The sequence below is a fragment of the Echinops telfairi genome, unplaced genomic scaffold (assembly GCF_000313985.2).
Source record: "Echinops telfairi isolate 266 unplaced genomic scaffold, ASM31398v2 ScPeMD7_7469;HRSCAF=8507_0, whole genome shotgun sequence".
NCBI lineage: Eukaryota > Metazoa > Chordata > Mammalia > Afrosoricida > Tenrecidae > Echinops > Echinops telfairi.
The window spans coordinates 32,103,942-32,128,330 of NW_022111372.1; the positions used below are offsets into that span (position 1 = coordinate 32,103,942).

Sequence of the window (24,389 nt, forward strand, 5' to 3'; positions counted from 1 at the left end):
TTTTTTCATGTCCTCTATGCTCTAACTACGAAAATATTTGATTTACAAATAAGGAATCCTACTTCACGGAATTTCATTTATCACGGTAGGGTCTAGAACGGATTAACCGCGATAAACGAGGGTTCACTGTACACATAACAGTTAAAACATTTACCTGTAAAGAAGTAATTGATCCTGTGTGTCCTTGTAGCACAGCAACTGGGGCACAAGTTCTCAAGCACCATACTCTAATTATTTTATCACAGCTCCCAGCAGCAATCATTGTGTTCTCATAGTTTACTGCCATATCTGAAATTTCTGCAGAATGACCTCTTAATGTGGATAATAAACGGCCATTATGTGTTGACCAAATCTTTACCAAGCAGTCATCTGACCCCTACGGGGGAAAAAAAAACGACCCAAAAATAAATGTGTACCCACCAGTACACAAAGTCTTTTAAAGGAATCTTTTTACATGCTACCCAGACTGTAACTTCCTCGCTTTCCAATCGTATGATACTCTATAAATTTAATAGTATTTGTTTTAAAACCAAAGAAATCTGCCTAATGACACAGTGATGTTATAACTCCTATAAGCTGGATGATATATTAACTTGCTATTATACTATACAAATTGTCTAACAAGTAATAAGTACAACTAAAAGTTCATGGCTCATCTATTTCAATTAATAATGGTTAATGAAGTCAGTTTCATCGATTGAGAAACAAGTGGCAATCCCCCCAAATAATAAACTGGACATTAGCACCCTAATTTTAAGATCCAGTGTCTAAATTTATAGGGTCAACCAACATTCATTCACTCAGTAGGAAGAAGCTATTATGAATCTCACATCTGGAAAATGAAATTGAAAATTCTTAACTCTTCTAATTTCCCTTTGAAGTTTTCGAATGGTTAACTTAAATTCTAAAAATTTTAATCCTTTGGAACCCTGAAATATTTTTTATTATCAACATTTTCTCTGGATCAGTGATTAATCAGTATGAATAAAAATCACCTATAAAAGATTTTTTATTAAACAGCATGTACCAAGGGCTCAAGTAGAAAATGTTTTGGAAATGATTATGGTAATGTATGTACATATATGCTTGATACAATTAATGTACAGAATATTGTAAGAGCCCCCCCAAAAAATTTTTTTTTACGATTTTTTGTTGTTAATACACTTATGAGAAGTAAACCTAATTTAGTAGGTCGACAGGGGATAATGGAAAGGTGGATTTTTTTCTTAACTTTTTAAAACCACTTCAATGGTCATATGCTTAGGAATCACTACTCTAAATGAATGTCTTTCAAAACAACACAAAATCCCAACTATCTGCATCTTAACTACTTAAGGTACCTTGAGTCTCATATTAGACCCTCCAAAACTCGAAATTCACAGCCAACAAGTCAATTGTGACTCATAGTGACCCTACAAGATACAGTAGAACTGCCCCTGTGGATTTCTGTGGCTGTAAATCTTCATGGTAGAAGACCACCTCATCTTTCTCTTGTGGAATGTTAATGGCTGGTGGATTCAAACTGCTGACCTCATTAATAGCCCAATGTGTACTCACCACACCACCAGAGATCCACATGGAGTCAAAATCTTTTTCCCTGAGAATAGGAAATCTAACTGAATTTTATGAGATTCTCACAATGCCACTAATGAACACTACCAGAGCCCCAAATTAAATTTAAAATGTTAACTCACTGTGAAAATTCTATGTCCTGTTCTATCAAATGCTACACAATAAACAGCAGATAGATGTCCAAGAATCCTTCTGTGCATTTTTAAATGCTGATACATAATTCCTGGAAATGCTGTGCTAAAAGTGGAACACCCTGTGAGTTGTTTTCCTCGATGAATCTCCACTAGGAAATAAAAATAATGAAAAAGTTAAGGGAGTGCCTATATGTAAAAAACTAATAAATAAAGTCAAATATTCTATGTTAAGTGCCCGTTAGCAAATTTTTTAACTCACAGAAACCCCAACCTAATAAAAACAATAACTTCCAAAGGGTTACTAAATCAATACTCCAGAAATCTTTAGGACCTAAGTTTCTTCCCATTATATTACTATAATCAGTCATACTGATTTCTTCTTTTTTTTTTCATACTGATTTCTTATGAACATATTTTTTAATTCGTTCCTATTTTTTAGGAAATTACTTAAGGAAACAACAAAATCTGACATTTGAGTTGGTACTAGTAAAACCATAGTACCACTATTTCCTTTTAAACATTGCAGTAGCATTTTCAAAGTTGTTCAAGAAAATAAAAAAATACTTTAGGGCATTTAAAAGGCCAACTTCCAACAAATGTACAAATGTGCTTGACATAATGGATGTATGCATGGATTGTGATAAGAGTTGCACGAACCCCTAATAAAATGATTTAAAATAAATAAAAGGCCAGCTCCACTTACCAAGATTTGGTGGGGAGCCATAATTCACAGGCATTTCAGGTGGTCTTCCTCTATGAAGAGCAGCAAAGGCAGAGCCCTTCCAAACTGTGTGCCTGCAGTCTTTAAAATGAATTTTAGATACACATAAAATCTTGAAAGTTAACCCCAAAAAAGATTTTAAAGAATACTTACGTATATTGTAATAAACTGTTTATTCAAAGTTTAACCAACTAATATACTTTAACAGAATAGCCCTGATGGTTTATTAGACTATTTCTGAAGAAAAAAAGTTTAAGACATCTCAGATACAACAGCAACAACAACTAACATTTGTGCAGCACTTTACAATTTACAAAGTGCGTTCAACATACATTGTATCTCATTTAAATCCTCACAACAACCCTGTGAGGTAGGTATTATCATCAGTTTATAAGTGAGGTAACTGAGGCTCAAAGTTTCCAGGACCTTTAAAGAGATCCACTGCAAATAATTAGTAGGCATGGACCATAAAAAAAGACCTTGATTGAAAGTCCCAGAGTACATTTTTATTTTTCAATATGGAATTAAGCCATATAGTATTAAAGATAAAAGGACTTAATCACACCTGATCCAACTTTCCAAAATGAAAGGCTTTTGTTAAGAAAAATTTAATTTATTTGATGTATGTATAAATTCTTAACAAAATCAATGTATCTAAATGGCCTTCAATTTTCATATTGATTTGGCCAATACTACCCATGACTTTAAGTTTTCTTAGGAAGTACTGAAAAATTAAATATAAATGGCTCTCCTCTTAGTATATTATCAGATCATCCTGTACACAAGAAGGAGCACCTATGTCGGATCTATGCATCTGAACACAAATCCCAAGGTTCCATTCCTCTTCAATCTACTAGCAAATACTAAGAAAAATCATCTGCCCTCCTCTATAAGAGACAGTAGCAGAACACAGGTTACGAGCAATCTTTGCTGTGTTAGAAAATGAGTCTCTCAAAGCTGAAAGAGGAAGGGAGAACGTACATCATACAAAACCTCTATTGAGCCTCGGGTGCCCCAAACTAACAGGTATATTAGGTTTACATGAATGGATTCATTACCACCATCATGATCAAAGAGCAGTTACATGGCATTCCCTCATGGCACTAGTACAAGACAAACAGAGAAATATGGCCCCTATGCTAGGGCAGCTTACTGTATTTAATCAGTGAAGTCCTCAAAGGGCTGCCACTTTTAAAGTTGTGCTCATCACTGAATCACCACATTTGAGCAGTAACACAAGGAAAACAGACCACCCAAGAAACCACTACTTAACAACCTAATGTAGAATAATTACAAGGTAAATAGGGACACATAAGAATATGAACATCAACCTGAATCAAGCCACTTTGTGGCATGACTATTGAGCACTAGGCAACAATGACAGCTGACAAACCAAACTAGCATGAAACCAAGAGAGTGGGCTGCTCTTTCTGTCAAACATTTATACTAGTGTTGCATCTAAAGAGCAGCATCATATCAGCAACAGCTCTTATCAAAAATTATCATGGGATTAACTTCATGCATGCCAAGGATCAAGCCACCAACAATCTCCCATTAGCAGTTGAGCCATGTTTTATACATAAATCTTTATCACATACATGTACTCATTCTAGGTCATTTATACCAAGCTAACAGAAAATAGTAAAATTCATTCATTTTGCTACCACATAACTTTGTGAAAAAAATAAGCTGGTTAAAAAAACAGAACCATGCAATTGTACAGTTTTGGTGATGTTTTCAAATGGCTATCAAATTTAGAAAAGTTCAGGATCTACTATCAAATGAAATATTTCTAGCATTTAAACGTTTATTAGACACATACAATTACATTCAGCGAAAACTAAGCTACAAAATAAAAAATTAAGAATTCACATTGTTAAAACCTCAAGCACATCTCAGAATAAGGTAAAGATTTTTATAGCTTAACATCTATACCTAATTAATATTTTTAGAGGCAGAAGGACTCATTAAACACTTCTATAATAAAATTCAATGCTCTATGCTAAATGGTGAGAATTTTATAGTTCACAGGATGATTTGTAGTTACATATCACCTTTCTTCCACAATGCTTACATTACATCACAATTACAATGACTAAACTATTAATACAAAGCAGAACACTTCTTCAAATTAAGGTACCTTTTGCTGTACGTAGCAAAGACTGCCTTCCTGCACCAAGTAAAGAAGTCACTCTTGAAATACTGGGTGGAATTTCTTTATCCAAAATAGGACCAATCCGCTGACAGATTTGCAACAGATGATCAGGAGCCACATGTTTATTGGATAAGACCTGGTTGGAGATCAAGTTTTAAAATCAATACTGTTTACAAAAAAGCATTAAATACTTAGCGATATATTTGACAAAATAAATGGAAAACATGTGCACTGAAAACTACAAAACACTGAGAAGTTAAAGGCCTAAGTATGTAGACCGAGATCTTCTTGAGTCAGAAGACTCAATAGTATGTCAGAAAGCTCAATGGACTCAATGCTTCAGGTTATCAAAGCAATCCCCATCAAAATCCCAGCAGGCTTTTTTGTCAAAACGATTCTAAAATTCATGTTTATGAAGTTCATATAGAATGGAAATGTCCTAAAAAAGGCAAAGTAACTTTGAAAAAGAGCAAATTTACAGTACTAATAACTAATTTTCAGAAATGTTATACTTGCAAACTAAAGGACACAGACTTTGCCAGTTACCAAGGAGAGGAGGACAAGAGAGGGAAGATGTAGCAACAGACTGGAGGGTTGACGGTGTTGACTGGGGTCAAATAGAAGACAGAGGCCCACAAGAGGGAGTTGAATGCCGAGTTAATTAACTGAAATATAAAATGCCCACCCAATTCACAATATTAAAAAATTATAATAAAGCTGCAGTAACCAAACAGTACTGTAATGTCATAGAGCCTATGCCATAAGCAGAGATTAATGAAACAAATATAAAGTCCATAAGTAAACTGACACATAAAGTAAAAAAGGTTTTGGCAAAAGTGTAAATTCAGTGAAAAGGGACTGCTTTGTTTTGTTTTAACTAAATGGTGCTGGTACAATTGAAAATATACCTGCAAATTCAAAAGAAATTTGATCCATACTTGGTACCACAATCACAAATTAACTCAAGACAGATCATAGATCTAAATGTGTAACGTAACATCATAAAACTCCCAAAGGGTTAGTTAGGTAAAGACTTTTTTTTTAATTACCATATATACTCATGTATAAGCCGAGTTTTTCAGCACATTTTTTTAAAATAAATTATTTTATTGGGGGCTCCTACAACTCATCACAATCCATACATACATTGTGTCAAGCACATTTGTACATTTGTTGCCATCATCATTCTCAAAACATTTGCTTTCTACTTGAGCCCTTGGTATCAGCTCATTTTTTCCACTTCCTTCCCCCACTCCCTCCCTCACGAACCCTTGATAATTGATAATTATTTTTTCATGTCTTACACTGTCTGATGTCTCCCTTCACCCACTTTTCTGCTTTCCATCCCCCAAGGAGGGGGTTATATGTGGATCATTATGATTGGTTTCCCCTCCTGGTATGACTACTCTCCATTATTGGTTCCGAGGGGTTTATCTGTTCTGGATTCCCTGTGTTTCCTTCTCTGATATGTACCAGTGTACATCCTCTGGTTTCAGCACATTTTTATGCAGTTTTTGTGGTAAAATTAGGTGCCTCAGCTGATATTCTGGTAGGTTTATACTCAAGTACATACAGTAATTTTTAAAAATAATTTCATTAGGGGCTCTTACAGCTCTTATAACAATCCAAACATCAACTTTATCAAGCACAGTTGTACATATGTTCCCATCATCCTTTTCAAATAATTTTCTTTCTACTTGAGTCCTTGATATCAGCTCATTTTTTTCTTCCCTCACCCACCCTCATGAACTGTTGATAACTTATATATTATTATTATTATTTTCATATCTTATACCATCTGTGGTCTCCCTTCACCCATGTTTCTGTTATTTGTCACCCAAGACTTCTAATAGACAATATCAAAAGCACATTCCACAAAATAGCAAAAGTTAGGAGGAAAATATGTGTAAACCATATGCAGCAAATATTGCGAGACCTAGAACTCAATGGAAGTGTCTTGTTTTTCCAGGTCTTGTTTACTATCTTAGACAAGGTGTAATTGTCGTTTTACAACTTTTCTATCACTATATATGGGGGAAAACTTGCGTTTTCCTTCTCTGACAGGCAGAACCTGTCCATCAACCAAATGTCCAGCAACAGATGAACTATCAGCACTGAAAAGATCAAAAGAAACATATACAATGACATGATGAATTACACTAAGTGAAAGCAGCTGAAAACAAGTATACTGTAGTTCACCTATGTAAAATTCTATAAAATGCAAGCTAATACACAGCAACACAGAGCAAATCCATGGTTATATAAGGAAAAGTGCAGGGAAGAGCAGAAAAGAAAAATTACAAAGGGATATAACAAAACTTTCTGGGAAGTGGACATTCACCATCTTGATTTTGATCGTTTCATGGGTACATGCATTGGTCAAATTTTATCAAATTCAATATTTTAAGTATGTACAGTTTATTGTACGTAAATTAAACCTCAATAAACAAAATCAGGAACACAAAAGGGTACTGCATAAGAAGGGTTAGGGAGAAGGTGGAGAGAGGAGAGTGGGAAGGGGATACCAACAGCCATGATCAACACACAACCACACACACCCCACTTATTAATACTAGTAAGTACTCTCAGGCACTGTGAAACTAACCATGGCCCATATACAGTACTCCAAATTTCCAAAGAAATAGTACTCCAGAGGAATCTCACAGCACAGCTCTAGATCCTACTTTTGTTCTTAATCTATAGATCTCAACATAAAATAGATGAACAATCCAATTAAAAATGGGCACAGGAAATGAATATAGTTCAGTAAAGATGGCATCCAAGGCAGCCAAAACACACAAAGAAATGCTCAGTCACTATCCATTTGAGAATGAAAATCAAAACGGTAAGATACCACTTCACACTGGCACTGATAACAAAGTTCAAAGCAACAGAAAATAACAAATGTTGGAATGAATGTGGAGAAATTAGAAGCTTGAGACTCCATTGAAGGTATTTTAAAACTATACAACTGTGGAAAGCAACATGAGGCCTTCTTAAACAAATGGGAATAGAACTACCAAATGAACCACCAATCTTTCTATTTGGTATATGCCCTAAAGAAAAAGGAGAAAAACACAAGCAAATACGTATACACCATGTATATCGCAGCACTACTCACAACAACAAAAAGTTGGAAAGAACCTACATGGATAAACTTTGGTACATACATACAATGGAACATTATGCATCGCTAAAGAATAATGATTAAATGGACTTAGAAGATAGGATGTGAAGTTAATCACATACATGGACAAACATTAAATATTGATGGTGGTCTTTCTTTAGGGGGGGGGGGCTTTTCTTTCTTACTCTTTATTGTATTATTTTCTTCTTGTCTTATGCTGCTTGTTTCTGTTGGGTTTCCCGGTTTGTGAAGTACAGGAGTGGATGCACAGAGAAAATAATTGATGCAATGGTTTATCAGAGATGTGGCGTAGGAATGGGGGGTTAGTGGGGAAGAGTGAAGGGATTTGAGCAATGAATGCGGGAGTTGGGAAGGGAACACTATAACTGATTGTGATGTATAAGCAACTCTTTTTTAAAGTGATTTAACCATGGAAGTGTATATATGAATACTGTATCAAGAAAACTACTTTAAAAAAAAAAGGAACCAAACTTGACCAATGGTTACCATGGGTGAAGGAGAATAGAGTTGTTGCTTAGCGGCACTGAGTTGATGTTAATGGCGGTGGAATAATTTGTAAAAGGATCTCAACAATGGTTGTACAACATGAAGAGTATAATCAATGGTACTAAATTATACATGTAGAAGTTGTGGAATTGAAGAATGTTTTGTTGTGTGTGTTTTTGCCACCAAACAATTTAATTACATGAATAACAATGAGTACAAGAAGAGAATGTACTAGAATTGAATGTGGTGATAAATGTATAACGCTTCTTGATGATTCAATTATTGAATTTATATGCCATGTGGATGAAGTTCTAATAAAAATGCTAAAAAATAAAAGGACAAATACTGATATGAAGCCGTTGTTAAAAAAGGGAAAAATGACAAAAGGTTTCCATACCAAAAGAAACAGGCTTTGATGGGTGGGGTTGAGGGGAGTGAAAGGGAGGGAGCAGAAAGAAAGATTAAATAAATATTTTTAAAGATGGGGGAAAAGTACTGACCCTGCATCATCTTAAATGGAATTTGACATCTCAAACTCAGTTGTGTTAATTCTGGTTTCCTCGGCATGTTTGTTAATCCTTCTCCAAAGCATTTCATCATCTGTACACTGAGCTAAGGAGTCCCTGGGTGGTGTGAGCAGCTACAGGCTGACTACAAACCAAAGGTTGCGGTTTGAACACCTCTGAGGTCACAGCCTTGAAAAGCCAAAGCAGCAGTTCTACTGTGCACAAGAGGTCAACACGAGTCAGACTTGACGAGGTGGCATCAATCAATCAATGGGTTATCTTGAATATTAACAGTATGTTCTCGTAAACGATAGTGATGAATATAAATTTAATAAATCCTTAATGAGATCAATTTACAATTATCAGCGAAAATATGTGAACCACGTACCAGTTACTGTATTTCTTCAAATTTACGAACACTTAATCGCATGAGTACAGACATACAATGGTAAATAAACAAAATACTGCTACTGTAGTTCCAGTTCAGAAATGCACAGGCTTATCCCAAAGAAAGTGGGTTTAAAAATTGCACTGAGATAATCAGTATACAGATGCAGTTAAATTTTCTGTCTCATTAGGATATCTTCGCCAAAAAAGTTTTTAAAAAAAGGATATTTCCAAAACTGATTGTGATACAACTCTACTTGATAAATGAACTATTGAATTGTGTATGTGAATTATGTCAATAGAACTGCTAAAAATAAAACCACCCAAAAAAGTGCAATGACATCAGCAGAAAGGTGAATATCCCTTGTTCATAATAAGCTTATACTTTTGCCTCTGCCAATTTTAAGTGTTCCTAATGTTCATATCTATAAGACTTTCAGCATGTTTGAGTATTTTCTATTTTTGCCAAATTATGTATAATTTTATGTAAAGAATTAAACTACCTTGATTTTTTAAAAGGATTTTTGAGAGGATTCCAAAAGATTTGCTGGGCCACAAGAGTGTCAGTTTAGTTCAGAATATTATGATGACTGCTTTGGGGTCCAAAGGGATTATAATTTTTATGCACTTTCTTGAAGAACACATGATCACAGAACTATCTTAATAAGAAAAGGTCAGAAGTGTTGCACCAAGGAACTTTCTTCCATCACAATAGTACACGTGTTCATTCTTCCAGGATGGAGCAGACTATTCTATGAAAATTTTGTTGGGAAACTTTAACCTATTCACCCTAAGGCCTAACTTTGTCCTGTCAGACTTTTTTCTGTTCCTAAAACTCAAAAGAGCATTGAAAAGGAACACAACTAGAGTCCCTGCAGGATTCCAAAACTGCCATTTTAATTTGGTGCAAATTGAAGAGTCAAAATTCTTAGGGGAAAGGGTTGGAGAGATGGAAACACTGCCTTCAGGAGTATAGATGGGGGACTTCCGGGAAGATGGCGACTGAATGACACATACCAGAGGGACTCCGCAGAATCCAGCCCAGGAGAGTTGCTTAGAGGGAACTTTAACACAACTAGAACACAGGAGGTGCATCATAAAGATAAGTAGGTACAGACCCACGGGGTTTTGAGGGGCTTGGGGCTTTTGGCTTACCTCAGTGGAAGCCAGCTGGGGCTTGACCTTGGCCCTGCTACTGTCTCTGCCGGAGCCTGAGACCATTTGGAGCCCATAGGGGGATTTGGTCTCAACACAGCCAGTTTGCCCCCACAGGCCTCAGGGCAGGGACTGGACCCTTGCAGCTCCATGGGCAGGGATGGGGTTCAGCTACATTGTTGCTTCTGTTTACATCTCTGCTCTCTGTTCCCCCCCCCCCCCCCCCGTTGGGGCTTTTTCTCTCTCAACAAGCCTCTGCTGCCTCAGGGTAGGGACTAAAATAAACTCTTGCAACTCCACTGGGCGGAAGTGGTACTCAGCTACATAGTCGCTTTTCTTTCCCTCCCGCTCCCCTATACCGCCCGCCCCCCCAGTCTCAGCGGGCTTACTTTTTAATTTTTTTCCCTCCTCTATGTCTCTTTCCTGTTCTCTCACACTCCACTGCTGACCTCCAGACCAATCCCCTTAGCCTAGGGCACTTACACCTGCACCACACCCAGCTAGGTGAGCTCCACCCTGTGTAGCTAGCCCTAGGCTAGGGAAAGCCCTGCTTTCCCTCCAGGGGATACTCTGCCCAACTTCTCCCGGGGGAATTCCTGCCCGCATACCTGGGGGCATAAGGCAGCTCAGCCAACACTCATCAGCATTCCAAGCTGTTGCAGGAACCTCTGCCCAATCTCCGCAACACCAAAGCAGGCAACCCACCAGCCTTCTGGGGCACTCCCTTGATAGGGAAGCCACAGGAAGATAAAGGGGTAGGTTGATCCCATAGTAATAACAAGCTGTAGGCAGTTCAAAGAAGCATTCCTACAAGTCTCCCAGGGAGAGCCAGTGCTCTTGGACTCCCTGGAAAATGGCCCCTGGCTCCTCTACAACAATACAACGCCAACAGCTATCAGCCCCAACGACCTCAACAACAAAAAAAAAACACAGGAGAAACAAAAGGCAGAAGATGTCCTGAACATAACAACATACATAGAAGAAGCAGACATTGAGCTGCCACAGAAAGAAATTTTCAGAATGCTGCTTGGAGTCATACAGGATATGAGGGAAACAATACAAAAAAAGGATGAAATGATAAAGGCCATACACCAAAGGGAAATACAGGAGCTTAGGGAGGAGATAGCAAAAACCAATAGCAGAAACACAGACCTTGAGAATCGACTGGAGGAATCAGAGAACTGCATCAGTGACTTGGAGGACAGCCAAGCAGACTTCAACAAACACAAACAAAAATCGAATAAGATCATCAGAGAAGCTGAAGAAAACCTAAGCGCTATGTCTGATGCTATTAGGCGGAACATTAGAATTATTGGCTTACCAGAGGAAGACACAACAAAGTCATCTGCAATAATAGTGAGAGAATTCTAGGGGGAAAACTTCCCCAGCTTAATGAATTAAAACCAGGCAATCATTCAGGAGGCTGAAAGAACACCAGCTAGACTGAATCCCAAGAAGAACTGACCAAGGCACATAATAGTTAAACTATCCAACTTTGAGGGAAAGGAGAAAATCATGAGAGCAGCTAGGAAAAAACAAGCAATCGCATATAAAGGTTCCCAAATAAGAATATACTCAGACCTATCAGCAGAAACTATGAAGAAGAGGAGAGTGAAGTAACATATTCCAAAAATTGAAGGAAAACAACGCAAACCCAAGAATACTCTACCCAGCCAAATTATCGATCAAGATAAATGGAGAAGAGTCTTCCCAGACAAGGAAAAACAAAGAATATATTAGAAGAAACCCAGCCATACAAAAGATCCTTGCTGACCCAGTATGTGCAGAAGAACACTCACCAAGCATAAGAGAGCGCGCCACATAAAACAACCTCACCCAGAGGGCAACAGAGAGAAAACAGACCCCAAGATAGCATTGGCTTAAGGATGGAAAGAAGCCAAGAATGATACACACACACACATGCACAAAACACTAATGAGAAAGGAAAGTAGGAAAACTCTCAACAAAAAAAGTATAAGATGACATCACAGAGTCCGCAGATGGAGATAATAACCCTGAATATCAATGGCCTGAACTCAGGCATTAAAAGACTGAGACTAGCAGACTGGCTTAAGCGTGTACAGATGTAAATGGAAGGTATGTTGAGAAACAATCGCTTCATGTTTTCATATTTTTGCTTAATAACCGATTGAGATGTTGAAGCACTGCTTTTTAGACTTATCCTCATATTCATAAAATCATTCACAACAGAAAAAAATTGAAAAACCAAATGTTCAACATGCAAAAGTTAAAATGTTCAGTGAAATGGAACGGCATTTACAACGTAATTTCTGTAACACCTTTAATTTTTGTTGGAATATACAAGAGGGTCTTTAAGAAATTCCATGGAAAATGCATGTTATAAGCAAAGGATCCATGCGTTTAAAAAATTGCATCAAAGTGCTCATACAAACTTTCTAGAATGTCTGAGTAGGCTCTCATCTGAGAGACTAAAAAAGGTTAAGATGTCAAGTACGAAGAGAATCCCTATCAGAATATTATGAATTCTGCTAAATTTGAGGCAAGAATGACCACCAAACATATGGTAAAGCCTATATACAAAAAGTGAAATTTTACAAAAGGTTGAGGGACTGTGCCCCACCCCACCCCCAAAATAGATAACTCATTTTAAGAAGAGCTAATATAATGTTTAAGATAACACCCAGAGCAGTAGGTAATCAAAAATTTTCATGGAAATAACTCATCTTGTTAGCGCCCTAATTAAAGAGGACAATTATGAGAAGAAACAATAGCCAGTACCCCAGATATAGGTGCTGCTCAAAAAGTTGAGCAAACTTTTTGCTAGATAGGCACCAAACTTGCTGTACCCAGATCAGCTGCAGACAAGAGCAGCTCTTTCAATGGAAATTTTATATTAGTGGGAGAAGATTCTGAAGCATCTCTCCAAAAAAAACTGTAACAAGAGATGAAACAGGCTTTACAATCCTGAAGACAAAGCACAAGAAACAGCTATTCAGAGGTACAAGTGGTTCACAAAGCAAAAGCACACTGGTCAAGAATATGATTTACAAGAAGTTTTGGGGGGATGCCCAAGGTATTTTGTCTGTTGACTAAAGAACTGTAACATCCACTTAGTACTGGTTTTTAAAAAGCTAGCCTGGCCTTTAGCAGAAAAATACCTGAGAAAGTTTGACCAGTAAAAATCCTTTCTCCACACTGCTGCTGATCATTCATTCCTTTTTTCAAACAAGGGCTATTTTTCCAGCATTCTGATGGGAATTGGCACCCCCTTTATAGTCGCTACAAGTCAGAACTTGATGGCAATAACTTCTGTTGCTTAATCAGAGAAAATCTTTAACAGTTATTCATTTTACTTCAGCTAATGTATGATATAAAAAAGATTACACTGACATGGCTAAATTCCCAGGACCTTAAGTTCTTTAAAGATGGACTAAACGGCTGGTATCATTGCTTGCAGTGTCTTGAACTTGATGGGCCTTATGCTGAGTAAGTTTGTACTATTTTTTTATTTTAACTCCATTTCCAACAAATGTTTTCAAGTTCCAGAAAAATACTCCCTATTTAATGATTCTTATTAGTATTATTATTTTTAATGTACACGGAAGAACATTACATCAGAAAGTAATTCCATATCAAGAAGCCAGCCCAGCCCAGTCCAACTCAAGACCATACGTTCGATGCTAGCTGGGGCCCTCTTCAGACACATGTAGCTGCAAGCTGATGAGGCAGAAAGGTAAAGTGGTATACAGGAGATCACAGGCCAGTGGGTGGAGAATACTGTGGATCCCAGGTTGGTGGAAACATGGCAGGGCACTAACAGCTCTTAGGATTGGGGGCCCACATGGAGTGACCTCTGGAGGCAGACACAGGCCCAGCAAGCAAGAAGGTGAAAGGGGGAGAGAGAGAGAAGAGATGAGAAAGTGAGAAGTTCCCAGTTTCTCCCTTATAAAAAGGTCATCCTTGCATGGAGGCATCATCAGGCTGTGACCTGATGACAGACTGAACTCCACCCCTAGCCAGGAGTGTCTACTTGGCATATTTAATGATTTTCTCTATGCTTTTTTATTCTCTAAATATTCTCAAATAAAATTAAGTCATTTTTATTTATCATTAAACAGTCAGTTTAGAGAAAACAAATGAACTCATACTTTTTTGCTAATCAAGATTAAATATTTCTATTTAAATATAAGCAAATTAAGATTTTAAATCAAGATTCAACCCCAAAGTGTTTCTCAAGCAAAATTCTCTGAATTGAAATCCTACGAAATAGACACTGATAATTAACAGGTATCAGGGAAAAAAAGTGTAGAGGAGACTTCTAACTTAATTCCTCAACATATTATTAATAGCAAACACATTAATTACTAACAGACACTGTTCTGTGCACTTTATATATACTAATTTACTCAATCTCACAATGGCATATCTCCATTTTACAGATATATAGGCATTAAATATTGTGCTTAGGACTTTAGCACTAATAAATAGAGCTAAAAATATAAACCCAGGTGGTTTCCATCACTCAGCTAATATGAATCTTAATTTTAAAAGAACACCCTGATAATCAAGAACACTGTTATTACTTTAAAGCCAAAGTGAGCCTCCAAAAATTTTAAAACCAAATGCTTGTAAATTGATTAAAATCAACACCAAAAACTGTAAGCCGTTAAAAACTTTCACATTCACTTACCACATCCACTACAAATAGTAAATTTAAGAGTCCTAGCCAAGATCTGAGATAACACTGCAAAACTCACCCAGCATTGCTATAGTTGTTTTACAATTTTAACACAAAATTTTAGCATCTAGAATATTACTTTCGAGGGAGCTTTAGAAAAGTTTGAAGGAAAATTTTATTCTTTTTTAATTATCTTTCCACAAACTTTTGAGACCCCCCCCCTTGTATTTTATACATAAATCAAAGATCATCCAAGACATTTAATAAACAATGTGAGTAAGTACTAAGAAAATATATTAAGCACTAACAGTCATTCTATCAATACATAGTCCACAAGTGAAGAAGCCGTGGTGATACTGTCAGGTAAACACACAGGACTGCTGAGAGGTTGGCAATTCAAACCCATCAGCGGCTTTGTGGCAGAAAGATGGAGCTATCTACTCCAATGAAGATTTATAGCCTTGGAAATCCCATGTATGATAGCTGTGAATTAGAATTGACTCAAATGGCCAGGGGTTCTATGTCAGGAACTACTACTCCAAACCAAGAACCCTGCACTGAGTCCATTCTGACTCATAGCAACCCTACATAGGGCTTCCTAGGCCATAAATCTTGCAGGAGCAGACATCCTCATCTTTCTCCCACAAAGTGGACAGTCAGTCCAACCAGCTGACACTGCCAATTTGCAGCCTAACTTGTAAGGCACCAGGTGTTCCTACAGAACTACAAAGGAGATTCAACAAGTTCCACTGAAAATGCTGTAGCTAACACTAAAATAATTATATCCCACATAATTCTTGAAAGATCAAAGTAATTATTCAATTATTAAAAGGACATAATTTGAGACAATTCCTCTCACACGTTAACATTAGGATATTCTGGTTATACTTTAATCTTAGTTATCTATCTTAGTGCTTCCATTAATAGATATACCACAAGTGAGTGATGGCTTTAACAAACTTACTCCTTCAGTTTAGGAGATTGAAGTTCAAATTCAGATTGCACCAATGACTGGGGCATTCCTAGGAGATCTCCACATGTTTTAGTAGGAATCTTCCCTTAAGTCTAGCAGGAACCCTGGATCTAAAGGATGTATTCCATTCCTGGCTCTTTTTTCATGGTGGTGGTAGATCCCTCTCAATCTGTTCCCTTCTCTCTCCTTTATATCTCTTGTAAATTAACAGGTGTCACACAACCCCTCGCGCGCAAATCGCCTCTTACTGGGATCACGACTTTGATAGGATCAAGGTTACTGGATGACATCTTTAATGCTCTTAATGGTTTATCATGTCACATCACGGGGGATCATCACCCAACTGCCACATTATATCATTATATATAACTTCCAAGTCACTGAGGATTATGGCCCAAACAATCTGACATTTCAGGGAAACATAATTCAAATCATGACACTACATAGCACTGAGAAAACAAAGAAACCAAAACTAAGTCGCACAGAGTGACAATTCCTTCTGTTGATAGAATAAAAATCAGTTTCTTTCATCTCTAGCAGAAAAAAGCAGGAAGAATTTCCTAGACTAGAATAAGAAAAACCTGGTAAATTTTAAACAAATATAGCAGTCATCTGTGGACTAGCAAGTCTAGAATCCCAAGAAACCTTAGTCACAGGAAAAAAATGTGTACCCAGTCATTTACCAACTGTATAGGGTCAAAAACCAATGCAAAAAAGCTCTTAAGAGAAATTTCTCACTACAAGGGCAATACAGAGCCTCTCCAAAGGCTGGAGACAGGACTAATGAGCAAAGAGAACTCTTTGAAGTCCAAAAAGGTTATACTGGGCTGTTAAGATGAAGATCTTACATTAAACAGCCAGAAAAAAACCTTTAAAACTACAACAATAAGACTCAATTTTTCAACATATGACAATGAAATGGCATATGTAATAAATCCTGAAAAGGGGGGGGGGGGGAAGTCGACCAAATTTTCAGTCAGCAAAAATATCCTTTAAAATTAAAGATATTTAAGATCCAAAGAACATGAATATGAAAAAAAACAAAATCACTCTCCTCTCATCTTATTTGATCTGTATGCTGAGCAAATAATCAGAGAGGCTGGATTATATGAAGAATGCAGCATCTGAATTAGAAGACAATATCCAGATGAAACAACCTTGCTCATAGAAAATGAGAAGGACTTGAAGCACTTGCTGATGAAGATCAAAGATTACTATCTTCCACGTGGATTACAACTCAATGAAGAAAAAAAAAAAAACAACTCCCATGCTCGCTTTGGCAGCACATACACTGAAAACCAAAATCCTCACAATTGGACCAGTAGAGAACATCATGATAAAAGGAGAAAAGACAGAAGTTGTTATCTCATGGAAACAGCAGGTAAGAGATCAAACGAAGCATTTCATTGGGTAAATCTGCTGTACAAGACCTCTTTAAAAGTGTTGAAACGCAAGGGGGTTACTTTGAGGACTAAGGTACACCTGACCCAGCCATGGTATTTTCAATGGTCTCACATGCATGTGAAAGTTGCACATGGAGTATGAAGAGGATCAAAGAAGAAGGTATTTGAAGTATGATGCTGGAGAAGAATATTCAAAGTACCACGGACTACCAAAACAGCAAACAAGTCTGCCTTGAAAGAAGTACAGTCAATGTTCCATAGTGGAAAGGATGGAGAGTACTTTGTTTCCCTTACTTTAGACAACATAAGGTTAAGTGGAGGGGCAGCAAAAAAGCAGAAGGCCCTCAATGAAATGTATTAACACAGTGGCTACAACAATAGGCTCACAATGAAGAACTGTAAGGATGACACAAAACTGGGAAGTGTTTTGCTCTGTTGTACATCAGATCACTATGAGTTTGAATCAACTTGATGGCACCTAATAACAACACTTGCCTTATAAAACTACCCAGATGAGTTCTGCAGATCAAAGAATATTACCACCCAAAAAGACCACAGAAAAAACTATAAGAAGTCATTTAAAATGCCATGAAGGGTATAAATAAGTAAACATAAGAATTTTTACTGTTCAAAAAAATTAAAGGAATTGATAAATATATATATATATATAAAAATCATAGTTCACAGGGCAGTAGGGTAACAACTAACAATTTTACCTTCATTTATTTAGGAAGTGGAAAAAACCTAACTAAAACTATACAATAATGCAGGTTGCACTCTATAGTCACTAACTAACGTACATAAAACTGAAACACAATGTAGAAAAATAGCATGTTGGATTAATCTAGAATGGAGAAGGAATAAATAATGAAGAAACGGTGGAACAAACAAAAAAGTATGGGGGAAAATAAGGGAAGATTTGAGACAATAAATCATCAATACATGATAGACTTAAATTTTAAAAAGGCTTAGACCCTCCCATTAAAAGACTGCATATATAAACCTATCCATTTTTGGCCGATTGATTTTTCAACCAGGGTGAGAAGTCCATTCAAAGGATAAAGAATGGTCTCTTCAATAAATGGCACTGGAGGGCTGGATCTCTGCAGACAAAAGAATAAACCTGAATCCACATAAAGACAATTAATATTGATCAATGATCTAAATGTGGGAACTCTTAGAACAAAATGTAAAATGCTTTGGAAGCTAGTTTATGACAGTATGCTTAGATAAGAACCAAAAGCATAACCAGAAAAATAAAAGATATATTAGACTTCATCAAACTTTTAAATATTTGTTCAAAATTATCAACTAAGAGACAACCTACAAAAGGGGGAAAAAATTATTTCCTCACAGAAGACATACAACTACAGGAAAATATGCTCAATTTCATTAACCATTAAGGAAATGCAAATAAAATCACAATGACACTGAATATTTTGATCAAAAATTCTACAGAAGAAATACAGAACGGGGAAAAAAAAATGCAGAACAGAATTTCAAATTCTCGACTCCTGACTTCCTAGACCCTTAATGAACCCGAGTTAATGTTTAAGCTTTAAACCAAAAATATCCTCTTAAGTTTTAAAATCAATACTTAACTAGTAAAGAAAGCCTGCCATGAGCACTGTGCTCTCCAGATGTATATAAATGGGAATCAATTGACAACAGTAACTTGAAAGATTAGACAGGAACCTTAGGGGACTGTGAGTTTCTGTAAAGGGTAAGTCATCTTTCAAAGTACAAACATACTCTACAGAGCACAGGTTTAACAGCAGCAGTAAGCTCTAAAGCAATCAACGATATTAAAATCTCCTGACAAGTAGTTTTTAAAACCCTGATATCAGATTCTGATTTAACTAGTCTATAGCTGGGCTTAATGAGCCCGGGTGACATGATGGGTTAAGCATTGGGCTGATAACCCCAAGATTGATGGTTCAAACCCACCGGCTCCTCCTCAGGAGAAAGCTAAGACTATCTTCTCCCATACACTCTATGGAGTTCTACACTATCCAATAGCATTACTTTAAGTCGGAATTGCATTTAACAAGCAGTGCGTTGGGTTTAGAGTAAGGCTTGGGCATTTAAATTTTAAAATACTCCCCAGCTGACTCTAATTCAAAGATGAGAACCACTGAATAAGGAAATTTTAGTATTAAGAACGCTAATTTAAAAAAGAACACTAAAAAATTCAGAACGTGAAACCTTCAAAGGACATATTTCCGTCTATTAAGTCAGTCGTTCCAAAAGACCAGTTGAGGATAAAGATATTTAAAATGCACAATGTCACTATAGATTTTTATGTTTGAAGCCCGATTCAAATTAAAAGACAACTGGGAAACAAAATGGAATTCTGAATCTGGACTGGAGATACACATATACACACATACAGGTATACCTGGAAAATATTTGGGGTTGGGTTCCAGAACACAAGGTAAAAGTCTCAATAAAGTATTACCTTTTTTCTGTTTCCCAATGGATATGATTTACATCCGTTTTAATGACTACAACAGTCTATTAAATGTACAACAGCATTAAGAGAAAGTTTGAAATATTACAGAAATTATCAAAATGTGACACATGCTATTAGAAAAATGTCGCCAACAGATTTACTTGACAAGTTGCCACAAATCCTGTTTGTTAAAAGCCCAACATCACAACAGTTTCTGCAGCATGAAGCAGAAGCGAAGCAAAAGAAGGCACACCAGTAGTATACACGTGTATATATAAGGAGGTGCCCCGCCAAAACCCAGAATCCCCAACAAAGCTATGTACTCAAATTTTTGTACATAACAACCTATCACCTTCAAAGTACTCTCTCTTACACTTAATACATTGGTCAAATCTGCGATTCCATTCTAGGAAACAATTTTTCAAACTCATCTGATTGGATGGCTGACAGCACCTCCCCCATTTTGTTGGGTTTTTTTCTTCACCTGTTCTAAGACGTCAACTCGCTGTCCTATCATGTCCCTCTTCATTCATGGAAACAAAATTTCACAAAGAGTGAGGCCAGGTGAGTCAGGTGCATGGGGCAAGAGAGTCATGATGTTTTTTGCCAAAAACTGGCACACAGATGGCTACATGAGAAGGTGCACTGTCATGATGGCAAAACCAGTCCCCATCTGCCACAAATCAGGCTTTTGTCGCACACTGTTACACAATCTTTTCAGAACCTCTAACTAGAAAGCTAGAATGCACTACAAGTCAACGTTTTCGTCCTTTTAGGAAGTTGATGGATGTGCAGATCGAGGTTTGTCATTAATCAACATTTCTCCTTTTTTGAAACAAGAAAACCACTCCTACACTTAAGTTTTTCCCATAGCACTTTCTTGTAAGTTAGTTTAATATGCTGTATTGTAAGTTGTGTTCAACTTGTATGTTGTGTTCAACATCACAACAGTTTCTGGTGCATTGTTCCCAAGGGAGGGAACAAAATGTCACAGCTTCACACTTCTCTTAAATAAGCCACCACAAAAAATGAGGTTCAAGGGAAATTACTTTTACAAAAAAAATTCGCTGTGACCAGAGAACCTTCCCAGGCAACACCACTGAGTGCACTAACTCAGTACAGAGTTGCTCAATGCTCACCTAGCAGAAAAAGATGCGTTACTATAAACCCATTTGGTTGGGTTTTTTTTTTTGGGGGGGGGGTTACCCCTTGTATACACATATAAACACACACACACACAAACAACTGTACCAACAAATTATGAACTGGGCTAGTACCTTTATAGTACTAGAAATGGGTTTTACTTTTTAGGGAGGTATTCTTAAGAATTTGGGATGCAATGTCAAGTCTAAGATTTGCTTTAAAATATTTCAATATATTAAACCAATAATTCAAAGTCTGAATTTTGCTTAAAAAACCATCTAGGCTGGGAGACAGATGCACAGACACAACATTTGTTGATAATCACTTAGGTGGCATCTTGAGACTCCTTTCTATTCTTGGTGATATGTCACTATCAGATCATACAGATGCTTTGAATTTGAGTACTTTTAAAGAGAATATTTTAAGTAGACCTTTAAATCAATTCAAGCAAAACAGCCCAGACCCCTGCCCACCCCCACCCCACCCCCCAAAAAAGCAAAGAACTGAAGGTAACTTTTCAGTAGTTAAAAAACCATACTTGTTTCAAAATCTATGGGATTTTCTCTTCAGGAGCATGTCAGGTTACGGTAAAGTTCTTCTGCGTCTCTATTATTTACTATTACTAACCAGAGTAAATGAAAACACAGAGTAGTCCTTTAGGGTTTTTTTTTATTTAAAACCGTGTCAAATGGTCAAACTCAAGACTAATTTTGCCATCATGCAGAAACCAGAATTCAGTCCTTTGAAAAATGCTATTTTTCGGGTTCATGAGGGAGGGAGAGGGGGAGGGGGTAAAACAAGAAGCCAATATTTTCCTGCAAAATGTTCTATTCTATAAAGGGCAAAGAAATCCCTGACATTGTTGTGACTGTAAAAAAAAATTATATAAGGGCAAGTAACCACATAAAGAGTACAAGAAAAAAACCTGCACTGGAATCCACATTACGATAAAAGCAAAAACAAACCCATTGCCACCTGGATGGACAGCAACTCAGAGGCCCTACAGCTTCGGTTCTCAACTCATGCGTCGTGACCTCTTTTGAGAGTCAAACGACCCTTTCACAGGGATCACCTAAGACCATCGGAAAACATGTTTTCCGATGGTCTCAGATACCAAGACACAGCTCTTCTATCCGTCTCCAGGTGGGTCCGCCCACATGCAGATAGGCCCACATAGGAATACCCAGCGTGAAGACTGTTACTTGCCCGTGCTACCCCATGCTTCAAGACAATTAGAGAGGACCTAATGTCGGGGGTTTAAATGGAGAGAAAATGTTTTGAGAAACGATGTACAAATGCGCTTTACACAATTGATGTGTGTATGGATTGGGATAACAGTTGTATGAGCCCCTAATAAAATGTTAAAAAAGAAAAAAAAAAGACAATTAGAATATTTCACAATATATAATTAAATATTGTTTTTGTGATGAATCATTATGCTTTATGTTCAATTTGTAACAATGAAAATACATCCTGCATATCAGATATTTACAATACGATTCATAACAGTAGCAAAATTCGTTATGAAGTAGCAACGGAAATTTTATGGGTGGGGGTCACTACACAAGGAACCGTATTAAAGGGTCGCGGCATTAGGAAGGTTGAAAACCATTGCCCTACAGGCTAGAGCAGAACTGCTCAAGGTTTCTGTGCCAGCAAATCTTTACAATTCCGTGAGAGATTTAAAACTCCTATTTTAGCATTAGCAACGTAACACCCCCTGTGGCACTGGGGCTCCTTACATTTAAGCTGTTTTATTTCCTTTTTTTAAAGAACACCCTCAAAAATAAAGGACATCCTCTAGACAAGTAAGCTTCGTAAATGGTATGTTCAGCAAGACCAAAGCTCATCAAATTAGTACAACTTTTAAAGCATGCAACAAACGTAACAGCTTGTTGCAGCAAAAGTTATTGAACGAGTGGCATAATCTCCAAGCAACAGTATTTTTATTATACAGTCGAATGAGGACGCGGGTGGGGGTGCTAAAGAGAAACACCTCTTCACCTTCAGATAGCTATGATTTTATTCCTAGGGAACGAGGGGGTGCTAAAGAGAAACACCTCTTCACCTTCAGATAGCTATGATTTTATTCCTAGGGAACGAGCGATCGGAAGACGTGGGCGGGATAAAACGAGAAGGGACCAATCAGAGGTAGAGTTACACGTCTGCTTTAAAAAAAAAGAAAAAAGAAAAACAGGCTGAACCACCCCAGTGACTGGCTGTGTCTCGCGCGCACGCGCACACCCCACGAGCACACGCCACACGCAGCAGCACCTGGAGATCCACCCCCGCAGTGAGACATCCGCGGAATCGGCCTCTCGCCGCCCCCCAGGACGGCTTCCTTCCAACACATACCATCCCCATACACAGACAAACAAAATCTGATGGGGGGGAGCAGTCGCGCTGTCCCAATGCCGCCGCCGCCGCCGCCCCACCCGCGCCTCCGAAAGCAATGTAAACACGACTCTCGCCCAGCGCCGGGGTCCACGAGGGGGGCGGGGTGGCCGCACTGACAACACGGAGATGGAAAATGTCAAAAAAGAAAAGTCTCACCAATTCCTCGTAGCTCCGGTTGTGCTCATTGCCCTCCCAATCCAACCTCTTCGGCAACAACTGGAAAGACACGAAATGCGCACGAGTGACTACAGCTGGCGGGGGGGAGCACTCGGGGGGGCGGGGGGCGCCGGCGAGCACCACTCTGGGGGCAAGGTCGGGAGGAGGGGACGCGGCAGCGGCAGGGCGGGCGGGCGGACGCGCGGAGGACGGAGAGCACGGAGAAGCACAGACCTGATACTGCTCCAGCTCCTGCACCAGCACCTGCAGCCGAGGAGACGCGTAGTTAGAGGGGGGCCAGGACCGCGCACCCACTCCATCCAACGCCCTCCACCCGCGAACCCCGGCGGCGGGACCGAGCCGCCGCCGGCGACCCCGAGGCCCGCACTCACCTGGGCCGCTCTCCGACACGGGCCCGCCGATAGGTACCGGGCGATGAGAAAATACAGCTCTGTGGAAAGACGGGGGAGCCGGGTCAAGACCAGGGCGGGGGGGTGGGGAAGGGAGGGGGCGGCGCCGGGGAGTCGGGACGGCCGGACCAGCCGAGGCCGGGGATGGCCGCGGGAAAGGAAGCCGGCAGCTCGGCCTGCATCTTACCTGACTCGATAAGGGGCACCGGGCGTCGGGCGGGAGAGGGCTCCGCCATGGCTGCGCGCGGGGCGGGAGGCGCGAGCGAACGAAGCGTGTAGGCCCCGTCGAGGCCTGACCGGGCCGGCGTCCCTTTACCTCAGGCGCGCCGCCGCTGCCGCCGCCGCCATGCTATGCGCGCCTGCAGCGTCCGACTCCTCCGCGGGAGGGGGAGAAAGTAGTCCCTCTGGAGGAGGGGAGTTCGCTGCGAAGAGAGAGGTCACACAGTCGGCCCCCGCCTGGGAAAGCTTGCCTCAGCCCCCTGCCGTGTCTCCCCGGTTGCAGGAGGAAAATTGGGCGGGTGGACCAGGACC

General features: G+C 38.8%; 1 protein-coding gene across 2 annotated transcripts in view; it reads right to left on the reverse strand.

The window, feature by feature from the left end:
• BRWD1 (bromodomain and WD repeat domain containing 1) overlaps positions 1-24,159 on the reverse strand; it is a 152,913-nt gene extending 128,754 nt beyond the window's left edge. For both annotated transcript variants that reach the window (XM_045284556.1, XM_030888683.2), the window contains exons 1-8: positions 24,046-24,159; positions 23,841-23,899; positions 23,683-23,712; positions 23,449-23,508; positions 4,568-4,718; positions 2,410-2,508; positions 1,695-1,855; positions 155-376 (exon numbers count right to left, since the gene is read on the reverse strand). In XM_045284556.1, coding sequence (XP_045140491.1) covers positions 155-376; positions 1,695-1,855; positions 2,410-2,508; positions 4,568-4,718; positions 23,449-23,508; positions 23,683-23,712; positions 23,841-23,899; positions 24,046-24,094 — 831 coding nt within the window. In that variant the 5' untranslated portion in view covers positions 24,095-24,159. The remainder of the gene's footprint in view (positions 1-154; positions 377-1,694; positions 1,856-2,409; positions 2,509-4,567; positions 4,719-23,448; positions 23,509-23,682; positions 23,713-23,840; positions 23,900-24,045) is intronic.
• Between the last annotated feature and the right edge of the window lie 230 nt (positions 24,160-24,389).